The 27,628-nt window shown below is 43.1% G+C and overlaps 2 protein-coding genes across 6 annotated transcripts in view; both read right to left on the bottom strand.

Moving 5' to 3' along the window:
• Positions 1-20,298, bottom strand: part of VEGFD (vascular endothelial growth factor D) — an 82,809-nt gene extending 62,511 nt beyond the window's left edge. The window contains exon 1 of the mRNA XM_030202322.1: positions 18,968-20,298. Within this exon, the coding sequence (XP_030058182.1) occupies positions 18,968-19,114 (147 nt within the window). The 5' untranslated portion in view covers positions 19,115-20,298. The remainder of the gene's footprint in view (positions 1-18,967) is intronic.
• Positions 20,299-21,043: 745 nt separating this feature from the next.
• PIR (pirin) overlaps positions 21,044-27,628 on the bottom strand; it is a 92,832-nt gene continuing 86,247 nt past the window's right edge. For all 5 annotated transcript variants that reach the window (XM_030202321.1, XM_030202319.1, XM_030202320.1 and 2 more), the window contains one exon: positions 21,044-21,308. In XM_030202321.1, coding sequence (XP_030058181.1) covers positions 21,190-21,308 — 119 coding nt within the window. In that variant the 3' untranslated portion in view covers positions 21,044-21,189. The remainder of the gene's footprint in view (positions 21,309-27,628) is intronic.

Here is a 27,628-nt window from a genome sequence, read left to right as displayed (position 1 = left end):
GAGGAAAATTGTCTGATTGAGGCGAAAAGACAAAACCACTTTTGGAAGAAAGGAAGAAACCGCCTGTCTGCGAAAACTGTAGAAAGGGATCCCTACAAGACAATGCCTGGATCTCAGAAACCTTTCTAGCTTAAGAAAGGGGCCACCAGGAAATTGCCCTTGCACCTCAGTGGTCCAGCACCAATTTGCCTACCACTAATTGTCTGCTCCCACTTGCCTGCCACCTTTAGGGCCACAGGTCTAAGAAAACAAAGACATTTGTGTATCATAAATCCAATCAGGTCCGTGAGATCAAAGGCTTTCTGTATTGTAACCAGTGCTTTTTTTTTCTACAGTAAAAGGTGCTGGTACTCAAATGCCAGGCCACCCTTCAGGGGTGGGGTGATCACTGAGGGACTCACCCCACAATAGCCAGGCCCCCTGCAACCAGTCACAGAATCTATGACAAGGCAGAATTGGTGTGTAGAGCCTGAGCTCTATCATTAAAACTTGGGGACCATGGGTCAATTTTAGCAGACAATGAAAAAGGTGCCGGTACTTAGTACCCCCAAGTACCCCCTCAAAAAAAGCCCTGAACTCAAGTAACTATTTCACACTCCTGTGTTAGTTTCCTCTGGAAGTTTGTGTTGAGAAATTCTTGGTTTCAGTAGTATATCTGAATGCTAAAGTGTATTTATTTATTTAGATTTTGCTCACACCTTTTTCAGTAGTAGCTCAAGGTGAGTTACATTCAGGTACTCTGGATATTTAGCCGAGATTGGGTGGCAGAGCTGGTGGCGGGAGACAGGGATAGTGCTGGGCAGACTTATACGGTCTGTGCCCTGAAAAGGACAGGTACAAATCAAGGTAAGGTATACACAAAAAGTAGCACATATGAGTTTGTCTTGTTGGGCAGACTGGATGGACCGTGCAGGGTAGGAGTGGATAAATATGTCCTGCTGCAGTATGTGCAGCCCGAGTCACCAAGGAAATCCTAAGCCTGACATGGCCATGTTTTACCTGAAAGGCTGCGTCAGGAGCACTGACTAGGGATTGGGGTGGGAGGAATATTTAAGAACAATTTACGAACAAGCTTCCTTCCGCAAATTATTGAAGACCCACCTGTTTGAAACAATTTACGGAAAGAGCCAAAACACATAGAGTCCACACTCACTGTTCATCAAAGCATCATACATCCACTTCTGACCCTCATCCCCCGTAATTCCACATCACTCATACACTTACTCACAGAAATATGTACACCATATGTCTTTGTGTCTTAATACTGCCCTTTAAGCTTCCCATTGTCTCTTTCCAATGTTTCTGTGTTGATGTCCCATTGTTAAATTCCTAACGATACTTCGATGGTCTCGCATAACTTGTACAATGTAACCCATAACCAAGTTGTAACAAATGTATTTCCATTATTCATATCTTATTGTAAGCCACACTGAGCCCGCAAAGAGGTGGGAAAATGTGGGATACAAATGCAATAAATAAATAAATATTTACTTTATATCACTTATAACCCACCAAAAATCTACATAATAAATAATCATACATACAAGAAAAAACAACAACTATTACTATTAAAAAAAAAAAAGAGAAAAAACCTCTCTCTTCACATTCCTCCTCTTTCCCCCTGGACACAACTGCATCAAACTGCCAAAACAGCCTTAGCAAGTAAGTGTATTTTCATACACAACCAGGCAATTTATTCCACAGCATAGGGCCAGTAATGGAAAAAGCCATTGCCCTTGTCAATGCACACCTCCCTCTAGAATTAACTCACTGGAAAATTGCCTCCGAGCTGCTCCTGTAGATTCCCAGCGTACAGCTACCAAGCTCAGGAGGTCTTTTACTGAAGATTAGCACGAGTTATCTGTAGCAGGGCCCATAGGAATAAAATGGGACCTGCCTGCTGCAGATAACTCGAGCTAACCTTTAGTAAAAGACCCCCTCACGGCCTTCGTAAGCAAAATATGGCCATGTCAGTCTTAGCATTTCCTTGGTGCAATTAAAGCATTACTTCTATCTCTAACTTCGTGTGGTGGTCTGCTGATCAAAGCATTGCAGATCCCTGACTCCTCTTCGACATAACTGTGAAATACATTACAGCATTCAAGAAACGCTCAAGACCCTGACCCTGAGAACAAACATGCAATCACATACGACATTCCTAATGCTGCAAAACCAAGAACGTTAATAGCTGTATCAGTACCAGTGCGCTTTTCCTAGCAAAAAAAGGTACCGGTACTCAAATGCCAGGCCACCCTTCAGGGGTGGGGGTGATCACTGAGGGACCCTCCCCACAATAGCCAGGACCCCTGCAACCAGTCAAAGAATCTGTGACAAGGCAGAATTGGTGTGTAGAGCCTGAGCTCTTTCATTAAAACTTGGGATCCGTGGGTCAATTTTAGCAGACAATGGAAAAGGTGCCGGCACTAAGTACCCCCTCAAAAAAAGCCCTGATCAGTACCACCTGACTTCTGTCCTGCCTGGAAGTGTACCAAGAGATGAATTTATTTTACTTGTAATTCCTGATAATAGTTATCAGTTCTGAATTTTGTACATTGTAAACTTGCCTTGAATCTAATTCAAGAGAGTTGGCAAGTAATAAATTCCTGTAATCATAACATAGCCTACTAATTTTATTCTCCTTAAGAGACTGCTGAACAGCTCAGCTCCTCTGATCTCTGATTACCGAGGTTAAACTTTGGTTTGGAGGAGCCCTTCTGGATCCTCATGGAAGTATTCCTAATTTTCAGTATATAGTAACATAGTAGATGACGGCAGAAAAAGACCTGCATGGTCCATCCAGTCTGCCCAAGAAGATAAATTCATATGTGCTACTTTTTTATTTGTACTGTCCTCTTCAGGGCACAGACTGTATAAGTCTGCCCAGCACTATCCCCGCCTCCCAACCACCAACCCCGCCTCCCAACCACCAGCTCTGGCACAGACCCTATAAGTCTGCCCAGCACTATCCCCGCCGCCCAACCACCAGCCCGGCACAGACCGTATAAGTCTGCCCAGCACTAGTCCCGCCTCCCAACCACCAGCCCCGGCACAGACCGTATAAGTCTGCCCAGCACTAGCCCTGCCTCCCAACCACCAGCTCTGCCACCCATTCAAGGCTAAGCGCCTGAGGATCCCTTCCTTCTGCACAGGATTCCTTTATGTTTATCCCACACATGTTTGAATTCCGTTACTGTTTTCATGTCCACCACCTCCCGCGGGAGGGCATTCCAAGCATCCACCACCCTCGCAGCTGCAACAGTCAAAAACATTAGAGCATGTCAGATATCTACACAGACCACATTAAATTCTAAAACTATGGCATGGACAAAGTTTGAGCCATGAGGTTTAAAGAGGCCTTTACCTGTGAGGCTGGATGTATACTACCATGTTAGTACATGTTAACATACCATTAAAAAGTATTATTAATTAATCAGTCCCATTGCATAAAATCGTACCTACGTTAAGTAGTGTGTTACTCAGTACGTTTTTTTCTAGTGAAAAAGGTGCCGGTACTCAAATGCCAGGCCACCCTCCAGGGGTGGGTGATCACTGAGGGACTCACCGCATAATACCCAGGCCCCCTGCAACCAGTCACAGAATCTATGACAAGACAGAATTAGTGTGTAGAGCCTGAGCTCTCTCATTAAAACTCGGGGTTCATGGGTCAATTTTAGCAGACAATGGAAAAGGTGCCGGTACTCAGTACCCCCAAGTACCCCCTCAAAAAAAGCCCTGATCAGTACCAACTGACTTCTGTCCTGCCTGGAAGTGTACCAAGAGATGCAATCAGAACCATCAAAATATGGCAGAAAAATCAATCTTAGGTGGTTAGCAAACTTTGGATGGTAAAATTATTGGAGTCTATTGTTGCATCTTACTTAGACTCTTTCCAATGCTTACATGATTCTCAGTTTGATTTTAGGTGGGTGCATAGTGCAGAATCTTTACTTTTGACTCTTGTTTCAAAAGTTAAATCTCTTTTGAGCCAGTTTTGCTACAATTTGACGTAGCGGTTGCTTTCGATGTAGTGGATCATATGATATTGTTGAGTAGACGTGAGTGAACTTGGGATATCAGTTGCTGTTTTGAATTGGATTGATTTAAAAATAAATGAACAATTGGGGTGAGGCACCAACGGCATTCAGATCAAGGTATATATGTTAAATGGGTCCTCCTCAAAACTATCACCTTATGAGCAAGTACTTAAGAGATTTTTGAGGAAAAGGCCTCGAGAAACCCCTTGACGTGAAATACAAGTCACTCGGGGTTGGACTTCCTCATCATCGGCCTGAAAAACCTCGTGATTCTATTATCATAAAGCTAACTAATTAAGTTAAACAAACTTAAGCTTTAGAAGTTAATCTCTGTGATATCCGCCGTCAGTAAAGAGCGGGAATTTGCCCGGTGATCCTAAAGCAGAATTCGAAACGCTGGCTGTCGTTCGCTGGCTATCGTTGATCACGGACAGAAACGTTTAAAGAGAACACAGAGATTTACTTCTAAAGCTAAGTTTGTTTAACTTAATTAGTTAGCTTTATGATAATAGAATCACGAGGTTTTTCAGGCCGATGATGAGGAAGTCCAACCCCGAGTGACTTGTATTTCACGTCACGGGGTTTCTCGAGGCCTTTTCCTCAAAAATGTCTGAAGTACTTGATTTAAAAATAGACAATATTGTGTTTAGAATAACTGTTTTTTTTGTTAAGTTGGAGTTCAAATTACAGGGTTCCCTGCGTGCACCAATTTTATTTAATGTTTTTGTGAGGTCTTTAGACCCAATCCTGAATTCATTAATATTTTACAGATATTCTTATGCAGATGATACTTATATTTTAGTTCCAATGCCTTCCGATTTTGTTAATTCACGAACTATATTTTTGGGTTATGTTGAAAAAATCCAGACACAGGCAAAACCAGCATCTTTTAACACTTAACATCTCAAAGCCAAGGAGCTTATTTTTTTTAGTAACACTATCAAATATTCCTTCCCATTTCACATTGAAAACAGGTGAATTGATTAAGTGTGAAATACCCTCCAGGGTTTTAGGTTTTAACCTGGATATGCAATGGGACTTTGGATCCGCAGATAAATCATCTATGTAAGATATTTTTTTAAACTGCACCGAGATCAATTTGATCCTACTTTTTCCCAGAACATTTTCAAAACACTAGTTCAGCCAATAATCATATCTCAAATTGATTATCACAATTCTTTTTATGTAGGCTTCAGTCGCTGCAGAATACTGTAGCAAAATTTATATTTGGACAACGAAAATTTGACTATGCTACCATTGCTAAGGGACTTGCTTTGGATGCCACTTAAGAAGAGTAGCCATACTGGGTCAGAAAAACAGTCCATCTAGCCCAAAATCCTGCTTCCAACAGTGACCAATCCAGGTCACAAGTACATGGCATAAACCCAGTTAGTAGCAACATTCCATACCACCAATACTGAGGCAAAGAGTGGCTTTCCCCACGTCAATCTCAATAACACTGGACTTTTCCTCCAGGAACTTGTCCAAACATTTTTAAAACCCAGATATGATAACCACTGTTAACACATCCTCTAGCAGCGAGTTCCAGAGCTTAACTACTCTTTGAGTGAAAAAATATTTCCTCCTATTTGTTTTAAACGTATTTTCATGTAATTTCACTGACTGACTGTCCCCTAGTCTTTGTACTTTTTGAAAGAGTGAAAAGTCAATTCACTTCTACCTGCTCTACATCACTCAGGATTTTATCGACCTCAATCGTATCCCCCCATCAGCTGTCTCTTTTCAAAGCTAAAGAGCCCTAACTTCTTTAGCCTTTCCTCATATGGGAGGAGTTCCATTCCCTTTATCATTTTGGTTACTCTTCTTTGAATTTTTTCTAATTCCGCTATATCTTTTTTGAGATACAGCAACCAGAACTGAACGCAATACTTAAGGTGAGGTCACACCATGGATCGATATGGAGGCATTATAATATTCTTAGTCTTATTTTGCATCTCTTTCCTAATGATTCCTAGCATCCTGTTTGCTTTTTTGACTGCCCCCGCACACAGGACAGATGTCAACGTATTGTCGACAATGACACCAGATCTTTTTCTTGAGTACTGCCTCATAAGGTGGACCCTAGCGTCAGGTAACTATGATTTGGATTATTCTTCCCAATGTGCATCACTTTGCATTTGTCCACATTAAATTTCATCTGCCATTTGGATGCCCACTCTTCCAGTTGCCTTTCTGCAATTTTTTGACAACTTTGAATAGTTTTGCGTCATCTGCAAATGTAATCACCTTACTCGTTGTTCTGTTAAATAGCACTGGTCCCAGTACAGATCCCTGTGGCACTCCACTATTCACCTTCCTCCTTTGAGAAAAATGGCCATTTAACCCTATCCTCTGTTTTCTGTCCAATAAAAAGTCCTAATCCACCAAAAGACATTGCCTCCTCTCCCATGACTTTTAAATTTTCTCAGGAATCTCTCATGAGGAACTTTGTCAAAAGATTTCTGAAAATCTAGATACACAACATCAACCAGCTCACCTTTATCCACATGGTTATTTACACTTTCAAAGAAATGAAATCGGTTATCAGTAGAAATCAAACAAAATAAAACATGGAAAAGAAAATAAGATGATACCTTTTTTATTGGACATAACTTAATACATTTCTTGATTAGCTTTCGAAGGTTGCCCTTCTTCCTCAGATCGGAAATAAGCAAATGTGCTAGCTGACAGTGTATATAAGTGAAAACATTCAAGCATTACTATGACAGTAAAATAGATACCATTGGAGATTCTACATGGAATGTTGCTACTATTGGAGATTCTACATGGAATTGCTATTCCACTAGCAACATTCCATGTAGAAGGCTGCGCAGGCTTCTGTTTCTGTGAGTCTGACGTCCTGCACGTACGTGCAGGACGTCAGACTCACAGAAGCAGAAGCCTGCGCGGCCACATTGGTGATCCGCAAGGGCCGACTTCTACATGGAATGTTGCTAGTGGAATAGCAACGTTCCATGTAGAATCTATAAAAATCAAACAAAATAAAACATGGAAAAGAAAATAAGATGATACCTTTTTTATTGGACATAACTTAATACATTTCTTGATTAGCTTTCGAAGGAAATGAATGAAGAAATGAAACAAATTGGTAAGGCAAGACTTCCCTTGGCTAAACCCAATAAAGCACCAAACATTAGCTATGCTGGATAATGTAATTTTAGTCTTGGTAATAGTTTCCATTATTTTCCCCGGCACTGAAGTCAGGCTTACTGGTCTGTAATTTCCTGGCTCCTCCCTGGAACCCTTTTTTATTATTTGTTGCATTTGTATCCCACATTTTCCCACCTCTTTGCAGGCTCAATGTGGCTTACAATACATCATGAGTAACAGAAATACATGAAAAAGTATACATTTAGTGATAACTGAAGGATTTGGGGTAGTATGATAATGACAAAACATGATAGTATTTTAACAAGCAAATATATTAAGAAATATTTAAGAATTATATCAGAAAATATAGATTTAGTAGTAGCTAAAGGATCTTGGGTACCATGATAGTGAAAGAACATGGTAGTGTTTTGGCAGGTTGACATAGTAGAGGCAGTTTTGGATGTACGTATAGGAGTTTGCATTTGTTGATCATTGTTGTATACCTTATTAAAGAGATGAGTCTTCAGTAGAACTCGGAAATTTTAAAAATCAGCGTTACATTGGCCTCCCTCCACTCTTCAGGCACTACAACTTAATGCAACACCAGGTTACGGATCACTAAGAAATCAGCAATTTCATGTTGAAGTTCTTTCAGTACCCTGGGGTGAATGCCTTCCAGTCCAGGTGATTTATCACTCTTTAAATTGTCATTTTTGGCTCAGTATGTCTTCCAGGTTCACCGAGATTTCTTTCAGTTCCTCCACATCATCGCCCTTGAAAACCATATCTGGTACAGGTAGATCTCTTACATCTTCTTCCGTAAAGATCAAAGCACAAGTTGAGTTTAAGGTTGCCTGCTTAGTGTTTAACATTTTAAATGGCCTCTGTCCACTCTCCCACGTTCAACTTATTAACTTTTCTGGATCTATGAAAATCAGCATATTTTCATTATACACTGATTCAGCCACTCTCAACATCTTGCCACTGGTACAAAACCCAACATTATACAAGACTAACAAGTGGGGAAAGCATGTAGAGCTTACGGAATTCTTTCCAACCCCCACTGTATGTGTATTTGACAGAGAGGAGGGAGTGGCATGAATGGTGCAATACCTATTATCTTGCTTTAGAAAGAATAAGATTAAACCAGGTATATTATAGGAAATCATTATGGAGCCCTTTTACTAAGCCGCGGTAAAGAGTGGCCTGCAGCAGGGTAGGTGTGAGTTTTGGGCACATGCAGGGCCAGTTTTTACCGCATCTGCAAAATAAGGGTTTTTAAAAAATGGGATGGGAAAAGGGCACGGGGTAAAACAAACCAGGGAGCGTCTAAAACCAGCCTGAGCCCTTAACGTCACCCACTGACCTAGCCGTAAGGGCTCAAGTGCTACACGTGCGGTGACCAGTCAGCATGCGCCAATTGCCGATTACAACCGGAAACTACACCAGTGGAAGGAAATAAATCATCCAGGTGCTACGGATGGGCACGCGCTAAATTTGAAATTTCTGCCAGGAAGGCGCAGTAGCCTGGCGGTAGTCTCATTTGGGCACACGCTGCATGCGCATAGAGCCTAATGCGCCTTTGTAAAAGGTCCCCCCTATATGTCACTGATGATTTGAAAAGAAGGATTTTACAATTTAACTATAGGGTACCACTACAAGTACATAAGTGTTGCCACACTGGGATAGACCAAAGGTCCATCAAGCCCAGCATCCTGTTTCCAACAGTGGCCAATCCAGGTCACAAGTACCTGGCAGAACCCCAAAAACAGTAGCAACATTCCATGTAGAACCCCAAAGAGTAGCAAGATTCTAGAATTTTAAAGAACAACGAGATTCCATGCAGAATTTCAAAATGTAGCAACATTCCATGTAGAACTCCAAAGAGTAGCAAGCTTCCATTCAGAATCCAAAGCACATCCTATATAATAATTTGCACCTCCAACGTTCCATCGCTGTCTGACTGCCTGGGTTCGTAACGACGTCAGCCAGCCTCCAGCGTTCCATTCCCCTTCACTGCCTTGCCCTCGCATCAAAACGTAATGACATCAGAGGGTGGAACAGTGAGAGGGAAGGGAACTCTGTAGGCGAGCTGACATCAGGATGCTACCAATGGAAGGGAAGCCAGCCAGGCCAGCCAGAAAATGATGAGGTACAAAGGAAGAGAGAATCACGGGACATCGAGGGGAGGGCATGGCAGAGCAGAATCGATGGACATGGATGGGATTGGAGAAGAGAAGAGAATCGTGGGACATGGATGGGAAGGGGAGGGAAGAGGAGAATCGCTGGACATGGGAGGGGAGGGGATGGGATGGGAGGGCATGGGAGAGACAAAAAAATCGCTTACAAGAGAGCCTTCCTAGGGCCCGTTTCATTGTTGAGGAAACAGGCTGGGTTCCACTAGTAAGTACATAAGTGTTGCCACACTGGGACAGACCAAAGGTCCATCAAGCCCAGCATCCTATTTCCAACAGTGGCCAATCCAGGTCACAAATACCTGGCAAGATCCCAAAAAAGTACAATCCCAGAAATAGTGGATTTTCCCCAAGTCCATTTAATAATGGACTTGGGGAAAATCCATTTGGCCAAGATCCCTTGGTCAAAGTTGGACTAACACTAAAATTGGGCAATAGAGACAGTTATGGGACCCTACCATGGACCTCTATCTACTCCTTTTCTCAACTCTCCTTATACAGTCTTATCTGCTCTTTCCCTAGCACCCTCTTTCTCCCAGATCTGTTTTCATGGCTTTCCCCCTACATGTCATAGCATAGGAAGAACAGCAAGGTCTACCTTTGGATGTGATGTCAGCAGGTGGTTGTCAGTGCGCATGGTGACTGCGCAAACAGCTGTTTTGAAGGGAGCGACCTATTGCTTACAGCTATGGCCTGCCAATCAGAGAAACTGGGCAGGTCATTTTCAAGTTGCATTGTTTTTGCTTTGTGTCAGAGATGCCAAGAAAGGATTGTCCCAAAGAGCAAGCAATACATCTAGAAAGATTTGTCCAAAAGGCGTTAGAAATTAGATGGAAAATATTTAGCTTTTTTTTTTTGTGCCTCTGTAAAAACTGCAGAGTAAAAATAGTATTTTCAAAAGAATTTGGTCACTTAAACCATTACCGGAGTAAACACCCCAGATGGTAAACCCCCTTTTACTTAGTAGTGTTGTATTTTTATTATTATTATTATTATTACATTTGTACCCCGCGCTTTCCCACTCAAGGCAGGTTCAATGAGGCTTACATAATAATAAGGATTACAGAGAATTGATAAAGAGAAAATAGGTTAACTAAAGCAGAATAATACAAGAGATATGTAGGTAGAGATGGGCAAGGGTGAAGGGAGTAGGAGAGGTATGAGCAAGGGGTAGGTGAGCATTGGAGGAGGGGTAGAGGAGGCGGGGAGGGGGGGTGGGATACAGGAAAAGCATAGTGAAATTTGGTAGGAGATGTAGTCTGGGTCATTGTCGTAGTCTCCTGGATATGTGTTAGGTAGATGGGTTCATAGGATTAGTTTGGGTCATTTGGGTAGGCTTGCTTGAACAGATGGGTTTTTAGTGACCTCCAGAAGGGTTGATAGTCGCTGATTGATCAGATGGATCTGGGGAGGGCATTCCAGAGTTGACTGCCTAAAAAGGAGAAGTTGGATTCATAGTAGGTTTTGTACTTGAGTCCTTTACAATTGGGGTAATGTAGGTTGAGGTAAGTACACGAAGTTTCAGACATGTTTCTGGTGGGAAGGTCAATCAAATTGAGCATATAACTCGGAGATTCACCGTGGTTTATTTTGTGGATTAATGTGTGGACCTTGAAGATGATTCTCTCTCTGATGGGGAGCCAGTGAAGTTTTACACAAAGAGGTAGACTTCTCCAGCCCAAATTTTCAAAAGGGAAAATCTGTTAATATGGCAGTAACACCATCAGAGAGACAAATATTTTGGGATGCTTATTTCTCTAGAACTCCCTTCTGGCCCATTTCAGATGTGTCTTTGCAATGGTCCCCCTCCTCCCTCCCCATGCCGAATTTGATTTCATTACATCGAAATTTCAGAAAGGTATTTTAGCCCTAGTCTGGAAAGAATGATACATAACAGGTCCAACACAGTGGGTTGTGAAGGATAAAAAAAAAAGCCACTAGAAACCTCCAGAATTTCATTCATAGGCATCAACGAGATTTGGAGAGCCACACAATGGCCACAATGAAGAAAGTTTGTTCAATACTGGGGTGCTGAGCACCCCAGACCTGGCTCCTATGCTTGCAGATGGGATGACTTTAAGTGAGCAGAAAATGATTGCTCCAACTGGGTGAGAATCCCAAACTTTTAGCGTGCAAATTGCAAGGATCCACAGCAGTACAGTTTGCTGGATTAAAGTTGTGTATACACAGTACTTATGTGAAATTGCCCAGCCCTATCACCTACCTCAGAGCTGTTCTGCTGGTAGACAGGCGCTAGTAAATGACATTTTATGTTACCAGAATAGTTTTGATTTGTATGCATCATGCTAACCATTATTAATACCACTGAGTTTTAGATTTCAGGTAACAAGTTAGGGACAAGCTCCTTATACCTACGGCAATCCAGCCAGTTTGGCTTAGTAGCATCCTAAATGTTGTGCTCAGCTTCAAAATTCAGTTGCCTTAATAATTAAAAAAAAAACAACCCAGGCTAAGAGGTAAGAATGAAGTATCTCATACCTAATACTTACAAAACCACTCAGGAAAGTCTGAAACAAAACAAAACAAAATTTGCTTTTTATCTATGAAGCAAGCAGGGAAATGTTCTGCCAGCAGATACCCTTTACAAAGTCTATTTTCATCTGTTCTTACTTGTCTGGCAATATTTATCGGTGCTTTATCTGAAGACCAGCTACTCCACTGTTTTACAAGTAACAGAAAACAGATTCGGACTCGAATTCAGGAGAGAAAGTGCTGTAATGGTGGAGTTGCATGAACTCCAGACATGCCCTAGATCAAATTCCTAGTTGAAAGCTGCACTGGAAAGAACAGCCACATTAATTCTCTCATTGTAGAAAACTTTAGATGTTCCAATCAATTAATTTGGGGATAACAAACATAAAAAAGCAAACCCTCCCCCCCCCCCCCCCCCCCCCACTTAAACTGAGCAAATGCTCAAGGACAAAGCATTTTCTATTACATGTAAAAAGTATTCCCTCCCATCCTTAATTCTTAAGTTACTGCAACTGTTATGCAATACCCTTCAAAATGAAATAAACAGGATTTTATAAAACTTAAAAACACACACACATTCTCTGTATGTTGAAGTTTAGCTAGTCATGTGCACTGTGGGAGTGGAAAGCTGAGCTCTAAAGGTGAAAGTGACATAATAGGAGAATTGTATGTTTTATAAATCAACTTTAGAACTACAGTAAGTGAATTACAGTCGCACTGCTCTGAAACTGGCAGCGTCATTCCCATGTACTATAATGTCTCATCACAGGATGTCTTAAATCTACACCTCATTTAAGACACTTGAATTCTACTACAGGGCAATTATGATGTAATCAGAAATTATCATCTACAAAACAGGAGAACTGGAGTGTTGAATGAGAGATTTACCTACGAAACTCAGGCAATACAAGTATACAGCATGAAACAGTATTAAAACACTTTTCATCAAGGAATGGAAAAAAAAAAGCCTCAGATGCCCTGTCAATGACTGTTAAACATTGACATGAAGCACATTCATGCTGTAGATTCAAAAAACATTGACATGAAGAATGGTCATAAGTACATAAGTATTGCCATATTGGGAAAGACCAAAGGTCCATCGAGCCCAGCATCCTGTTTCCAACAGTGGCCAATCCAGGTCACAAATACCCGGCAAGATCCCAAAAATGTACAAAACATTTTACACTGCTTATCCCAGAAATAGTGGGTTTTCCCCAAGTCCATTTAATAATGGTCTGTGGACTTTTCCATTAAGAAGCCGTCCAAACCTTTTTAAAACTCCGCTAAGCTAACTGCCTTTACCACATTCTCTGGCAACGAATTCCAGAGTTTAATTACACGTTGAGTGAAGAAACATTTTCTCCGATTCGTTTTAAATTTACTACATTGTAGCTTCATCGCATGCCCCCTAGTCCTAGTATTTTTGGAATACTAGGACTAGGGGGGCATGCTGTAGATTCAAAAAAACATTGACATGAAGAATAGTCATGCTGTAGATTCAAAAGAACCCTTCCAAATACCAAATTCAATTTTTGTAAATATAGCAAAAAACAAACAAACAAAAACGGGATCTTTTACTAAGCTGTGGTAAGCATTAACTGCAGGTTAAAAAGCAGTACTTTGGGTGTGTTCAGGCATCCCGTGGTAATTTTGTGATTGGCGTGCAGTACCGTGCACTAAAAAAAAAAAAAAAAAATCAATCCCTGAAGCAGTGAGTTGCAAAAAATTGGCCACCACTGGGGGGGGGGACTGTGACAATTGCTTGAAAATACATTTTGTTTTTCACGTAACAAATGTTTAAGCCTACAACGTGAATATTCTCCATGTCATCGCTTTAACAAATCACTGGACAGAGAGTCTGAGGTTTTTTTTTCCCCTTCCTTGAGGAAAAGGGTTTGGAGACTTTGTTTCATTTCATGCTTTGTATTTCTTGTGTCACTGATCGTTTGTAATCAAAATAACCTGCAACATGTATCTCTGAAGTGTGGGAAGTAGCTGATCAATGCTATTCTTTTCTGAAGAAGCAGAAAATGGTGAAATTTTCTCAAGGACAGACACTGCCTGGGTGCTAGTGAAAAGAGTTCTTTATCTTCCTCCCTCTTCACAGCTTTGATTTGACCCAGAATATAAAAAGCCCATAATATGCCCTTCAGCATTACAGATATCACCACCTTCTGAGTAGGACCATAAGCTCAGTAAAGCAGTTTTTTTTTTCTTTTTGACTGGCCTATAACCTGCACCTTGGCTCAGCAGTTCAGTGCTACAGGCATTCTGTGGCCATTCCCTAATCATACGGGGTTGACATTTAGATGCCGCGTGTTACAGACAATGTGCTTTAAATGTACACTCTGCAGAACTGCATCCAGCTGCTGGTGTTCAATTCTAGTAGACACGTGCTCGACCTACTCACTAAAATCATTATGTTTGCATAATGCTAATCTTCAACAGGTTTTGTGGCATAGCAGAGAGCCAGATGCCTGGAAAACTGGCTGAATTCCCCCCCCCCCCCCCCCGTCGGCACTTGCTGGGGATAGCGTAAGCAAGTCACCCCAATTATCATCAAGCTTAAAATTATAAGATTTGTTTAGAACTGTGGCATTGCAGACACTGACATAAACATGCACAATAAGCTTGTAACTAGGTATACACATTTCTCTGTTCACTTACATTAAACAATTAACAATTCAATTGAAATGGAGCGCAGGGCTCTTTAAAATTGCTCACAGATTTAAGTTAACCCAATAACATGTCTCACCTACAACTGTTTGCTGACTTATTTCTACATATTCAAATAGACTAACCACATTACTTTATTCAAAGTGATTAAAACATGGAAAAGAAAATAAGAAGATACCTTTTTATTGGACATAACTTAATACATTTCTTGATTAGCTAATCAAGAAATGTATTATGTCCAATAAAAAAAAGGTATCATCATTTTTTTTTTTGGTTACATTTGTACCCCGCGCTTTCCCACTCATGGCAGGCTCAATGCGGCTTACACGGGGCAATGGAGGGTTAAGTGACTTGCCCAGAGTCACAAGGAGCTGCCTGTGCTGGGAATTGAACTCAGTTCCTCAGGACCAAAGTCCACCACCCTAACCACTAGGCCACTCCTCCACTGTTGCTACTATTTGAGATTCTACATGGAATGTTGCTATTCCACTAGCAACATTCCATGTAGAAGTCGGCCCTTGCAGATCACCAATGTGGCTGCGCAGGCTTCTGCTTCTGTGAGTCTGACATCCTGCACATACATGCATACATGGAGTCATACATGGAGTCTGTCGTCGCAGCACGTTGACAGACAGACTCCATCCAACTGGATCTAAAGATGCATGCAGCTTTCACAGCGCGCTGCACGACGAGGATGAAAAAGTTAAAGATCGCGGCTGAGCTGGTGGGGGGTTGGGGTCCCCCGCCAGCTGAAGCAATATTTTAAAAAGCCGGAGGAAGCGGAGCTTGGGGTAGGTGACGGCGGTAGGCGAGGGAGGGAGGGTTAACGGCGGTAGGGGGGTCCAGGGCAAAATCTGCAGGGGCCCAGGCCCCTGTGGCCCCACGCAGATACGCCCCTGCCTCATCCCCATAGCGCACAACCCAAAAGGGGGCAAGAGCATATCAGAAACGTTCCAAAAAGTTGCACGCAATGTTACAGAATAATGGATCTCCGCTCAACTTGGGAACTGAATTTACACCAAGTTTCAGCAGGCTAAGGCTGGTGCCCAGAGTTGGGCATTGAAACTGGCACCAAGCGCTATTTGATAAAGCATGTGCACCCTTACAGAACACTGCTTAGCGTCGATCTTTTCCAGCACTCAAATTTCAACTGTTTCTAGAATTCCTCCCTTAATATACAAAACTATATCACATTGCTACAACATCTCCAGATGAGTACAGACAATTTGGCCCTTCTCAAAATGTGACGGAAAGGGAAATGGGACTTGATATTTGCCTGGAGTCACAAGGAGCTACAGTGGGAATCAAACCCAGTTCCCCAGGATCAAAGTCCACTGCACTAACCACTAGGCTACTCCTCCACTAGCAACATTCCATGTGGAAGCCTGCCCTTGCAGATCACCAATGCGGCCATGCAGGCTTCTGTTTCTGTAATTCTGACATCCTGCACATACGTGCAGGACATCAGACTCATAGAAACAGAAGCCTGAGCAGCTGTGTTGCTGATCTGCAAGGGCAGGCTTCCACATGGAATGTTGCTAGTGGAATAGCAACATTCCATCTAGAATCTCCAATAGTAGCAACATTCCATGTAGAATCTCAAATGGTTTTTGCAACTACATTCAAAGCGGTTTACATAGTATATACAGGTACTTATTTTGTACCAGGGGCAATGGAGGGTTAAGTGACTTGCCCAGAGTCACAAGGAGCTGCAGTGGGAATCGAACCCAGCTCCCCAGGATCAAAGTTCACTGAACTAACCACTAGGCTACTTCACTACTGTACTGTAGGCAGGGCCGTGCCAACTCGGTAAGCGGGGTAAGCATGGCAGGGGGGCGCCTCCCTCTGGGGGGCGCCGCCGCACCATGCTCACCTCACTCGCCCTCCCGCTCCCATTGTTCAACTGCCCGCCCTCTTCTCCCCCCCCCCCAACATCCCTTTTCTTTTTTTTTTCTTTTTAAATTTATCTCCGTGGCGGTCCAGCAGCACAGCGTCATGAAGGAGGCGGCGCTCCCGACGTCGCTAGCCTTCCCTTCGCTGTGTTCCGCCTTCTTCTGACGTCAAGGAAATGATGTCAGAAGAAGGTGGAACACAGCAAAGGGAAGGCTAGAGACATCGGGAGCGCCGCCTCCTTCATGACGCTGCGCTGCTGGACCGCCACGGAGGTACATTTAAAAAGAAAAAAAAAAGAAAAGGGATGCTGGGGGGGGGGGGGGAGAAGAGGGCGGGCAGTTGAACAATGGGAGCGGGAGGGCAGGGGAGAAAGGAGTATGGATGCGAGGGGGGGGGGTCATGGAAGGGAGAGAGGGGAATTGCTGGATAGGGATTAATGGAGGGTGACAGAGGAGCATGGATGGAAGGGCAGGACTCAGGGAGAGAGGGGAAATTGCTGGACATAGAGGGGAGGGAAGAGAGATGAAGGAGATGAAATGAGGGAAAAGGAAGAGAGGAGAAAAACTGCACATGGATGAAGAAAATAGGCAGAAGCTGAGGACCAGAAATGAAGAAGAAAGGAGGAAAGGAAAGAAATAAATGGAAAGGAAGCCCTGGAAACAGAGTTAAGAGGACAGATAGCAGCAGAATCAGATACTGGGCCAGCATGATCAGAAAAAGAAAGTCACCAGACAACAAAGGTAGAAAAAAAATCATTTTATTTTCATTTTAGCGTTTGGAATATGTCCACTTTGAGAATTGACATCTGCTATCTTATTTTGCAATGTATAGCAATTTGTTTCTAAGAATATTGCTGACAATTCCTGTCAGTGTGGCAAGTGGTGAGCGATCATTTTCACGGGGTGGGGGGGGGGGAGGGGCGCCGCTGCCAACTGATAGTCTGCAGGGGGGGGGGGGGGGCACCAACTGATAGTCTGCAGGGGGGCGCCAGAGACCCTAGGCACGGCCCTGACTGTAGGTGTTAGCTCCAGGAAGAAGCGAGACCATGCTTCAAAAACTTTTCACTAGGAAGTAACCCAGTAATTTTAAATCAGTAAGCTGACATGACCTGTTTAGATGCAGAACATCCTATTACCAAGTTTCTATTTTATTTATCTACATAGTTTGAATTTTTTTTTTTTTTAGTTCCAATAAACCCTTTGTCACAGTACAGTTGCTGAGTACCACATAACTCTACAAAGAGCAGATTTCTCCTGGCTCCCAACTACCCACCACTTGGGCTGATCTTTCTCTTCCTTTCAGTGTAGCTGCTCCCAGGATGGGTTGATATTGATGGGATTATCACATTGCATGCATAAATAGGGGGCTTTGCTGTGTCTACCCCTCTTTAGATTCTCCAAATGCACAGAAATTTCAAAAAGTACATTTCCAATGCAAACAGCGCGGTTGATGCATCCGATGGTCTCCTGCATGCCTAGATTTGAAGATTATAGCTGGCTGGTCTCTTTTATCAGTTCAGGCAGAACAGGAGCAAAGCTCCTTAACTAAACGACAAGAAGCTGACAGATGAAACTGTTTATAATAATTCTTTAAAAAAAAAAAAAAAAAAAAGCAAATGGAGTTGTAAATCAGAGAAGTTATCAATAGAAATCAAACAAAATAAAACATGGAAAAGAAAATAACATGATACCTTTTTTATTGGACATAACTTAATAAAAAAGGTATCATCTTATTTTCTTTTCCATGTTTTATTTTGTTTGATTTCTATTGATAACCTTTAAGAGTGGACTAACACGGCTACCACACCTCTCTACATGTAGAACCCCAAAGAATAGCAAGATTCTGGAACCCTAAAGAGTAACAAGATTCCAGGCAGAATCTCAAAGAGTAGCAACGTTCCACGCAGAACCCCAAAGAACAGCAAGATTCCGGAATGCTAAAGAGTGACAAGATTCCAGGCAGAATCTCAAAGAGTAGCAGCATTCCATGTAGAACCCGATCTGACGAAGAAGGGCAACCTTCGAAAGCTAATCAAGAAATGTATTAAGTTATGTCCAATAAAAAAAGGTATCATCTTATTTTCTTTTCCATGTTTTATTTTGTTTGATTTCTATTGATAACCTTAAGAGTGGACTAACACGGCTACCACACTCCTCTAAATCGGAGAAGGAATGTAATCTCATCACAGTATGCGCTTCGAAGATGGTTATTTGAGATGAGACCTGAATATAAAAAGTAAAACCACTCAAGTTGACTCTAGGTGAAAACCGGGATGCTGCCCTAATAATCTAAAACTACTACTATTTAACATTTCTAAAGCGCTACTAGGGTTACGCAGCGCTGTACAGTTTAACACAGAAGGACAGTCCCTGCTCAAAGGAGCTTACAATCTAAAGGACAAGTGTACAGTGATTTCGTAGCAATCACGTCAGTCATTGCTTCTATGTTGGGGAAAAATAGAGATCTATCATCGGGACATTCAGTGATGCAGAATACAAGTACAATTCATGTTAAAAACAGCTGAAATGTTTTTTTTTTCTTAAGCAACAGATACAGCCCACCTACCTTCACTGAGCCATATTCGTAATCTGTGGCCTTCTGTAAATGCAGTAACGACAGCAAGAAAAGATTCACAAGAACAGCCCCCAGTTTATTCATTTTGACGTTTAATAGTAGAAAGCAATTACATGGTCGCACAGCAGCTCGATACATGTATAGAATACATGCTCATAAAAATTGGTTTACAAGTCATAAAAAGACCCACCGCAAAAATGTATGCTAACAATGTCCCAGCATGTAAAAAATCATTGGCAACTCTGAAAAATCAGGAATCCAAAGCAAATTTTAAATTCATTTAGCGCAGATACATTTCTTGTTTGGTCTTGAGGATACCAGTGGCTTTTGCTTCATTTTCAAACATTAGCTATAGCGTCAATTCAGAAAATACTGCTCATCCGGAATTGTAAAAAAAAAAAAAAAAAAAAAAAATCCCACGAAATTAAGTTTCCAGTCTGAAAAGGTTTAATAAAATGAAAAAGAAAATTCGACCCTCGACTGTTTTCTTAATTCCAATGTAGCAGTAACGTAACAGTCAGGGTTTTGAGGCAGAGAGCGAGAGCGAGCTATAATCCAACTTGGTACTAAACTTTTTCACAACCTTCGGAGAAGCCTGCAGACGCATGTGTCTTCAATCCAATACAGAGCTTGGCAGAAAACGCAGTCAAATTTTTGGCTCTTGGCCCATTTTTGCTTTGTGCAATCCTTACTACCAATAGCCCAGCAGGCTTCATCTCACATAAATCCCTCTGCTCACTGTGTTTCAATGATTACCTGACAGATTAAAGTCCCAGCTACACAATCTTACATGGCATAAGAACTACTGGATTTGTCTTAATTATAAACATGCTTGAAATTTCATCTCCGCTACACAGGATTTGCCTGCAACAGCTTCCTGAAACATGCAAACGCATTTTAAAAAGCTGGTTTCAACAAAACAAAAGGACGCTCTGGAATGCTGAGGGTGAAAGGGGATAGATTCAGAAGTAATTATTTCATTACAGAAACCAGTGGACACGTGGAACAGCCTCCCTGTGGAGGTGGTGGAAGAGACTAGGAGAATCTGACATTCCAGACAGAATGAGAAGCACAGAGAATCCCTGTGGGGAGAGGAAAGGATTGTAAAGCTTAGTAGTTAATGTGGATGGGCAGACTGAATAGGTTATATGGTCATTTTTTTTGCTCATAAAAATAGCTCAAAACAAGAGACTTCTTTTTGGGGAAGCTTTAAGGTAGTTACCAAGTTCCAACAGCTACCACATATACAGTACATAAGTATTGCCATACTGGGACAGGCTGAAGGTCCATCAAGCCCAGCATCTTGTTTCCAACAGTGGCCAAGCCAGGTCACAAGTACCTGGCAAGATCCCCTAAAAGTACAGTACATTTTATGCTGCTTATCCCAGAAATAAGCAGTGGATTTTCCCCAAGTCCATTTTAATAATGGTCTATGGACTTTTCCTTTAGGAAGCCAGCCAAACCTTTTTTTAAACCCCACTAAGTTAACCACCTTTACTACATTCTCTGGTGACAAATTCCAGAGTTTAATTACGCATTTTCTCCAATTCATTTTAAATTTACTAGTTTGTAGCTTCATTGCATGTCCCCTAGTCCTAGTATTTTTGGAAGGAGTAAACAAGCAATATCTATTTGCTTAAAAATGTCTCCAAGTTACTGGAGATACATATCTATACAAAATATTAGGGCCCTGCTTACTAAGTTGCGCTAGAGTTTTTAGTGCTCATTAACCGTGTAGATGCCCATGATATTCTTAATTTTTAGCACGCGCTAAAAACGCTAGCGCACCTTAATAAACAGGGCCCTTTAGTTTGGTCTCAAAAAATACTTTGGAATTTTGATTAATTTTATAACAGGGCTACTAGACGAATAAGGCAGAAAAATCACTTATATTCAAGGTGTGAACGTTATACCTACTTGAGAGCACGTGTAAACGTATGTATGTGCAATACATGCGATCGTGCATATTTTATAAAACACATGTAAAATTGCAACCCTGGCCTCACACTGCCCAAACTCTACCCCTGAGCAGGTCTACTGTACAAGTATACACCAGCTTGCAACACGTCCTTTTAGGCATGATATCATTTAATAAAAGAACCCATTTATATGCAAAAATGATTTATAGCATTACCCTCACAAGTGTAAAGTCAATATTAAAAGCACCCGCTCCACTGATAAAGTCTGGGCAAACAAACTGCTCTTCCTAGTCTTCATGGCTTTCCTCCGATCTTTGATTTCCAGGTTTTTGCTCCTTCAAATCCATTTTTTGCATTTTGAAAATCATCAAAAGTTTTCAAAATCTCCTCTTGGGTGTTCATCACAAATGGACCTTGAATATAAAAAAAACACAAAAAAACACACATGTACTTAAACCATTTCTGTAGTCAACTGAAACCAACGACTGCGGGTCTGGTAAATAAGATGTGCCTCAGATTTCAGTCATTCCCAAACTGCTCATCTACCCATAAACAGAGATTATGTGGTAGAAGTATCCTTTAGCGTTAACGTGATATACCACGAAATGTTACATCCTTCCTATATAATAATTCTCACCTCCAACGTTCTGTGCTTGGGACCGTGGCTCCCTGGCTGGAGGTGGTCTGCGAGGCAGACACGCACGGACGTCACTGACGTCAAGACAGCTGATTCCAAGGCAAGGGGTGCGAATCAGCTGTCACCCCCCCGCGCTACGGCCCCCTCAAACCCCCCTTTCCGCGAACCTGTCGATCCCCCCCCCCCGGACCGCCGAAAAATGCCCCCCCCCCGCCGCCGTTGTGCACTACCTGTGCTGACAGCCCAAGTGTTGTTCTGCCCTTCGCGTAGGTTACTCAATCATCTTCACTGAAAGTTTATCTGCGTGCGTCTGATGTCAGACGCACGCAGAGGAACTTCCAGACAAGATGATTGAGGAAACTACGCGAAGGGCAGAACAATACTTCGGCTGCACAGGTAGCACAACAATGGCAGCAGCGGGGGGGGGGGGGGGGGGGGGGGAATTTGCCTGCCTAAGGCCTGTTCCTTGCCTACAGAAACAGGCCTTTTTAAACTAGTAATTAAGGAGAAAGCCCAGTTAGGTCAATACATCAAAAACAGAAAATACACGTTAATGATACCTGCTGAAATTCACTGGAGGACCATTTGAAGGCCCCTGGAATGGCCAAGTACCCAGCACTCTCAGCCTTAACCCATCAGCCACTCCTCACCACCAACCATCCTCTTAATACTTCCGGTTGCTATTGCTCCATGCAATCAGATGACCCCATGAATCTCTACCTTCTTCCTGCACTCTGTGGACAGTTGCCACCACGCCTTTGCGACAGGATGCACACATGAGTATCGCCCACTGACCCACAGAAACCACGTGACACCAGCATCTATATACAGGACCCATTTCATTTTTCTCTAGCTGGATGTACACTAATAAAACTTGTCTCATGAACAGGCTATAAAATCATGCCACAAAAACGTAGCATGACAAATATTCTTTGCAAATCATGACGTATTTATGACCACTATTTATAGTTGGGGAATATGGGTTGCTCACTAGAAAATAAGCATATAATAACATTTGAGAAACATATAGGATTTTGACTAGGCTAATCCTAAAACTACTACTAGGGTTACGCAGCACTGTACAATTTAACAAAGAAGGACAGTCCCTGCTCAAAAGAGCTTACAATCCAAAGGACAAAAAGTGCAGTCAATCAAGATTGAGGCAGTCTAGATTTCCTGGATAGAGGTACAATGGTTAGGTGCCGAAGACGACATTGAAGAGGTGGGCTTTGAGCAAGGCTTTGAAGATGGGCAGGGAGGGGTCCTGGCGTATGGGCTCAGGGAGTTTATTCCAAGCATAGGGTGAGGCGAGGCAGAAGGGGCAGAGCCTGGAGTTGGCAGTGGTGGAGAAGGGTACTGAGAGGAGGGATTTGTCCTGTGAGCGGAGGTTATGGGTAGGAGCGTAAGGGGAGATGAGGGTAGAGGGGTAATGAGGGGCTGCAGATCGAGTGCATTTGTAGGTGAGAAGGAGAAGCTTGAACTGTATGCGGTACCTGATCGGAAGCCAGTGAAGTGACTTGAGGAGAGGGGTGATATGAGCGTATCGGTCTAGGCGGAAGATAAGACGTGCAGCAGAGTTCTGAATAGATTGAAGGGGGGATAGATGGTTAAGTGGGAGGCCGGTTAGGAGTAGGTTGCAGTAGTCAAGGCGAGAGGTAATGAGAGAGTGGATGAGAGTTTCTCCTCCTCAGCCATTTACATTGTCGTGCTGCATAAGTTAATTCAGTTCACGGACGATAACCAGACCTTCTCCTCAAGAATTTTCTGGTACAGTGCAGAATTCACTCTTCTTTCAGTAAGTTTTCCAGATCCTGAGGAGCACCCCATGTTGTTATTTGCTTTATGCCAGCATAAGAGGACTTGTTTTGTCCACCTGGTTGTTCCTCATTATGGCCTAAAAGTAGTTCATTGGGTTAATACTTGACCTAAGCCAGCTGATTTAGAAATTCAGGTTGAGAAAACTTGAAGTCACCTACCTCCTAAACCTTATCATTAGATGCTCAGGTATCAAAACATGCTGGAAAGAAGAAAAAAAAAAGCATGGTCTGGGCTGTGCTTGGTGCAGTATTTCTGGCCATTGCTCTGTCCTTAAAATGTTTGCATAGTAAGGCAAGGCAGTCATGAGTCACCTGAATTGTCATCGCGCTCTTTATGTGGACGTCCTTAAAAATTGGTTCGCTAAGCTGCACAGAGTACAAAATGCTGCTAAGGTGGAAGCTAGAAGTACCAAATACACTCCCCTCCCCCAGCCAGTCTAGTTTTCAGGATAATCCCTCGAGTATGAACAAGACAGACTGACATATATTCTCTCCACTGCATGGAAATAATCCCTCTGACACATACTCACAGGGGGGAAAATTCTATAAATGGCCCGGAAAAAATTTGGTACCAAGGGCTATTCTATAAAGAGCCCACATCTTATATAGAATAGAGCTTAGGTGTGGATCTTGCACCTAACTTTTGAGCGCTGGATTTACACCAGAGCCAGTGGTGGGAGGCGGGACTGGAGGTTGGGAGGCAGGGATAGCGCTGGGCAGACTTATACGGTCTGTGCCAGAGCCGGTGGTGGAGGGCGGGGATAGTGCTGGGCAGACTTATACGGTCTGTGCCAGAGCCGGTGGTGGAGGGCGGGGATAGTGCTGGGCAGACTTATACGGTCTGTGCCAGAGCCGGTGGTGGGAGGCGGGGATAGTGCTGGGCAGACTTATACGGTCTATGCCAGAGCCGGTGGTTGGGAGGCGGGGCTAGTGCTGGGCAGACTTATACGGTCTGTGCCAGAGCCGGTGGTGGGAGGCGGGGATAGTGCTGGGCAGACTTATACGGTCTATGCCAGAGCCGGTGGTTGGGAGGCGGGGCTAGTGCTGGGCAGACTTATACGGTCTGTGCCAGAGCCGGTGGTGGGAGGCGGGGATAGTGCTGGGCAGACTTATACGGTCTATGCCCTGAAGAGCACAGGTACAAATCAAAGTAGGGTATACACAAAAGTAGCACACATGAGTTGTCTTGTTGGGCAGACTGGATGGACCGTGCAGGTCTTTTTCTGCCGTCATCTACTATGGATTTACACCTGCTGAAATGAAGTGTAAAATGCTGGTGCTTAACTTAGGCTCACTTAGGTGAAATTTTGTAATTCTGCGTGCAATTTTCTGGAATGTCCTGACACGCCCCCCCCCCCGGCCACACCCCTTTAAAGATATTTTCTATAAGTTAGGCACTGAGCCTTATAGAATAGTGCGCAACTTGCACAAGTAAATTCTAATTGATGCCAACTACAATAATTGGTTGCCAGTGCCAAATTATTGTTAGTTAAGGGCTCGTTACTCAATTCAGTTGTGCACGCCCATATTTCGGCACCACGACTTTGGATGCCATATATAGAATCCCGGTGACGACTTATCCTGAAAATACGTAAGTATCTTTATCGTAGTAGTCGCAGAAAACGACCCGACATGGCCGTGTTTCGGCACATAGGCCTGCCTCGGGGGTCAACAGGCCTGCTGTTTGACTCCTGAGGCAGGCCTATGTGCCCAAACACGGCTGTGTCGTGTTCTTTTCTACGACTACTACAATAAAGATACTTAAAGTACAGTAATACCTTGGTTTTCGTTGACTTCAGTTATCGTCGGTTTTGGTTTTCGATTTTTTCCGCGAAAAATTTGCCTTGGATTTTGTTGGCGTGCCCACGTGACCTCGCTGTTACTTTTGTGAAAACAAAGGGCGACCCATGCGTTCTCCTGCTCAGTGATTCATATGGAAATAATTGCCTCGGTTTTCGCCGATTGTTTTTGGACGGATTATCGACGAAAATCGAGGTACCACTTATTTTGACATCCTCTTGGAATACACCTCGCTTTTTTTTTTTTTGTTTTGTTGCTCGTGATTGTGTGAGGTTTTTGCTTTCCTCCTTTTTCTTTTGACTTATCCTGAAAACCAGACTGGCTAGGCCCTTGGTATTCATTTCCAGTCCTGGAGGAACATCCCTATTCTTGTTGCCCTTCAATGGCTTCCCATCCATTTCAGGATTAAGGTCAAGCTGGTCTACCAGGTTTTTACAGCCTTCCAGCACAGAGGTCCTTCTATCTTAATCACAGATTGCTTCTGTATATGCCCTTGCACGTCTTTCTCATCTAATTAATCCTGGTGCTCTGGAGCGCATTACCACAGCATTTACAGCAGGAACAAAATTACTCTGTTCCAGCACCAGTTAAAACATGGATATTTTCTGCACTATTAGGTCTAAGTATCATTCTGATGTACTTTGAAAAAACAAATAGCAGGAAACAGATACCGAGAATGACTGATTTTACTGTACACTAACAGCCTTATTTTCGAAAGTGACGGGCGCCCATATTTCGACCCAAATCGGGAAATGGGCGCCTTTCTCCGGTGGGCGCCCAAATCGGTATAATTGAAAGCCGATTTTGGGCGCCTTCAACTGCAATCTGTCGCGGTAACGAACAAAGTTGACGGGGGCGTGTCGGAGGCGGGACTGGGGCGTGTTTATCGGCCGAGCAGAGATGGGCGCCCTCGGCCGATAATGGAAAAAAGAAAAGCGTTTTTAACGAGAAGTTGGGTCACTTTTTCTGGACCCTTTTTCTCACAAAGCAGCCCCCCAAGAGTGCCCCAACTGCCCAGATGACCACCGGAGGGAATCGGGGATCACCTCCCCTAACTCCCCCAGTGGTCACTAACCCCCTCCCACCAAAAAAAAAAAAAAACCAAACAACTTTCAAAACTTTTTTTTTCCAGCCTGTATGCCAGCCTCAAATGTCATACCCAGCTCCATCACAGCAGTATGCAGGTCCCTGGAACAGCTGTTAGTGGGTGCAGTGGATTTCAGCCAGGTGGACCCAGGCCCACCCCCCCCCTACCTGTTACACTTGTGGTGGTAAATGGGAGCCCTCCAAACCACCCCCAAAACCCACTGTACCCACATCTAGGGGCCCCCTTTCAGCCATAAGGGCTATGGTAATGGTGTAGAGTTGTGGGCAGTGGGGTCTGGGGGGATTTGAGGGGCTCAGCACCCAAAGGAAGGGAGCTATGGACTTGGGAGGTATTTTACTTTTTATTTTAAATTGTTACAAGTGCCCCCTAGGGTGCCCGGGTTGGTGTCCTGGCATGTGAGGGGGACCACTGCACTACGAATCCTGGCCCCTCCCACGACCCGATGCCTTGGATTTGTTCATTTTTGAGCTGAGCGCCTTTGGTTTCCATTATCGCTGAACAATGAAATCGCCCGGCTCAAATCCGCACACATCTGATGCATTTGCCCGGCACAAACCGTATTATCGAAAAAAAAAAGATGGGCGACCATTTTTTTTCGAAAATATGGTCTGTCCCGCTCCTTCACGTACCCGTTCTCGGACATAGACGCCCATGGAGATGGGTGTTCGCGTTCGATTATGTCCCTCTAACTGTGATTTTGCTGTATTACTTTTTTAAATCTCTTATTCTGCTTTGTATGTTGCTCTGAACATAAAAGGCAGGTAAATCTCTGAATTAAACCAACCACAGAATGTGACTGGTCAAGTCACCAATTATTTTATCTGTGAACAATCTGTCTCGGCCCCAAACCCCCGGATTCTATATAGCGGGGCCTAGAGATCTGCGCCAAAATTGGCACGGATTCTATAACAATGCACACAGTTTAACAAGCTTAACAGATGTGCGCTGAACTTCTACAGCGCACAGGCAAAAAGGGGTGTGGTTATGGGCGGGGAAATGGGCATTTTGTGGGTGTTTCAAAATTATAGGCACCTAATTATACAATATGGCCCAGTGCGACATGCAGAGATTTACGCCATGCTTTTGTTGGTTGTAAATGGATGCGCCTTGATTTAGGCTTGGTCTCGGCGCTGATTTTTTTAGTCGCCATACATAGAATCCGGACCAAAATGCAGAAATCTATTAGGTGACACCAAGAAGTCCTGGTTTGCAATTTTTGCTTTTGCATAAACTCAATTTCTAGGCACATGTTGGGGAAAAAAATGTGGTTTGTTTTGTTAAGAATATGGATGTCCTTAAATTTTATACATTTTAATGAACAGGATCAAATTTTCACAGAACTGTTCTCAATGTTTATTTTTAGGACATCTG

Source organism: Microcaecilia unicolor, chromosome 4, assembly GCF_901765095.1.
Source record: "Microcaecilia unicolor chromosome 4, aMicUni1.1, whole genome shotgun sequence".
NCBI classification, from domain to species: domain Eukaryota; kingdom Metazoa; phylum Chordata; class Amphibia; order Gymnophiona; family Siphonopidae; genus Microcaecilia; species Microcaecilia unicolor.
Note: the sequence above shows the minus strand (reverse complement) of the source record. Positions and strands in the feature narration are given on the sequence as shown.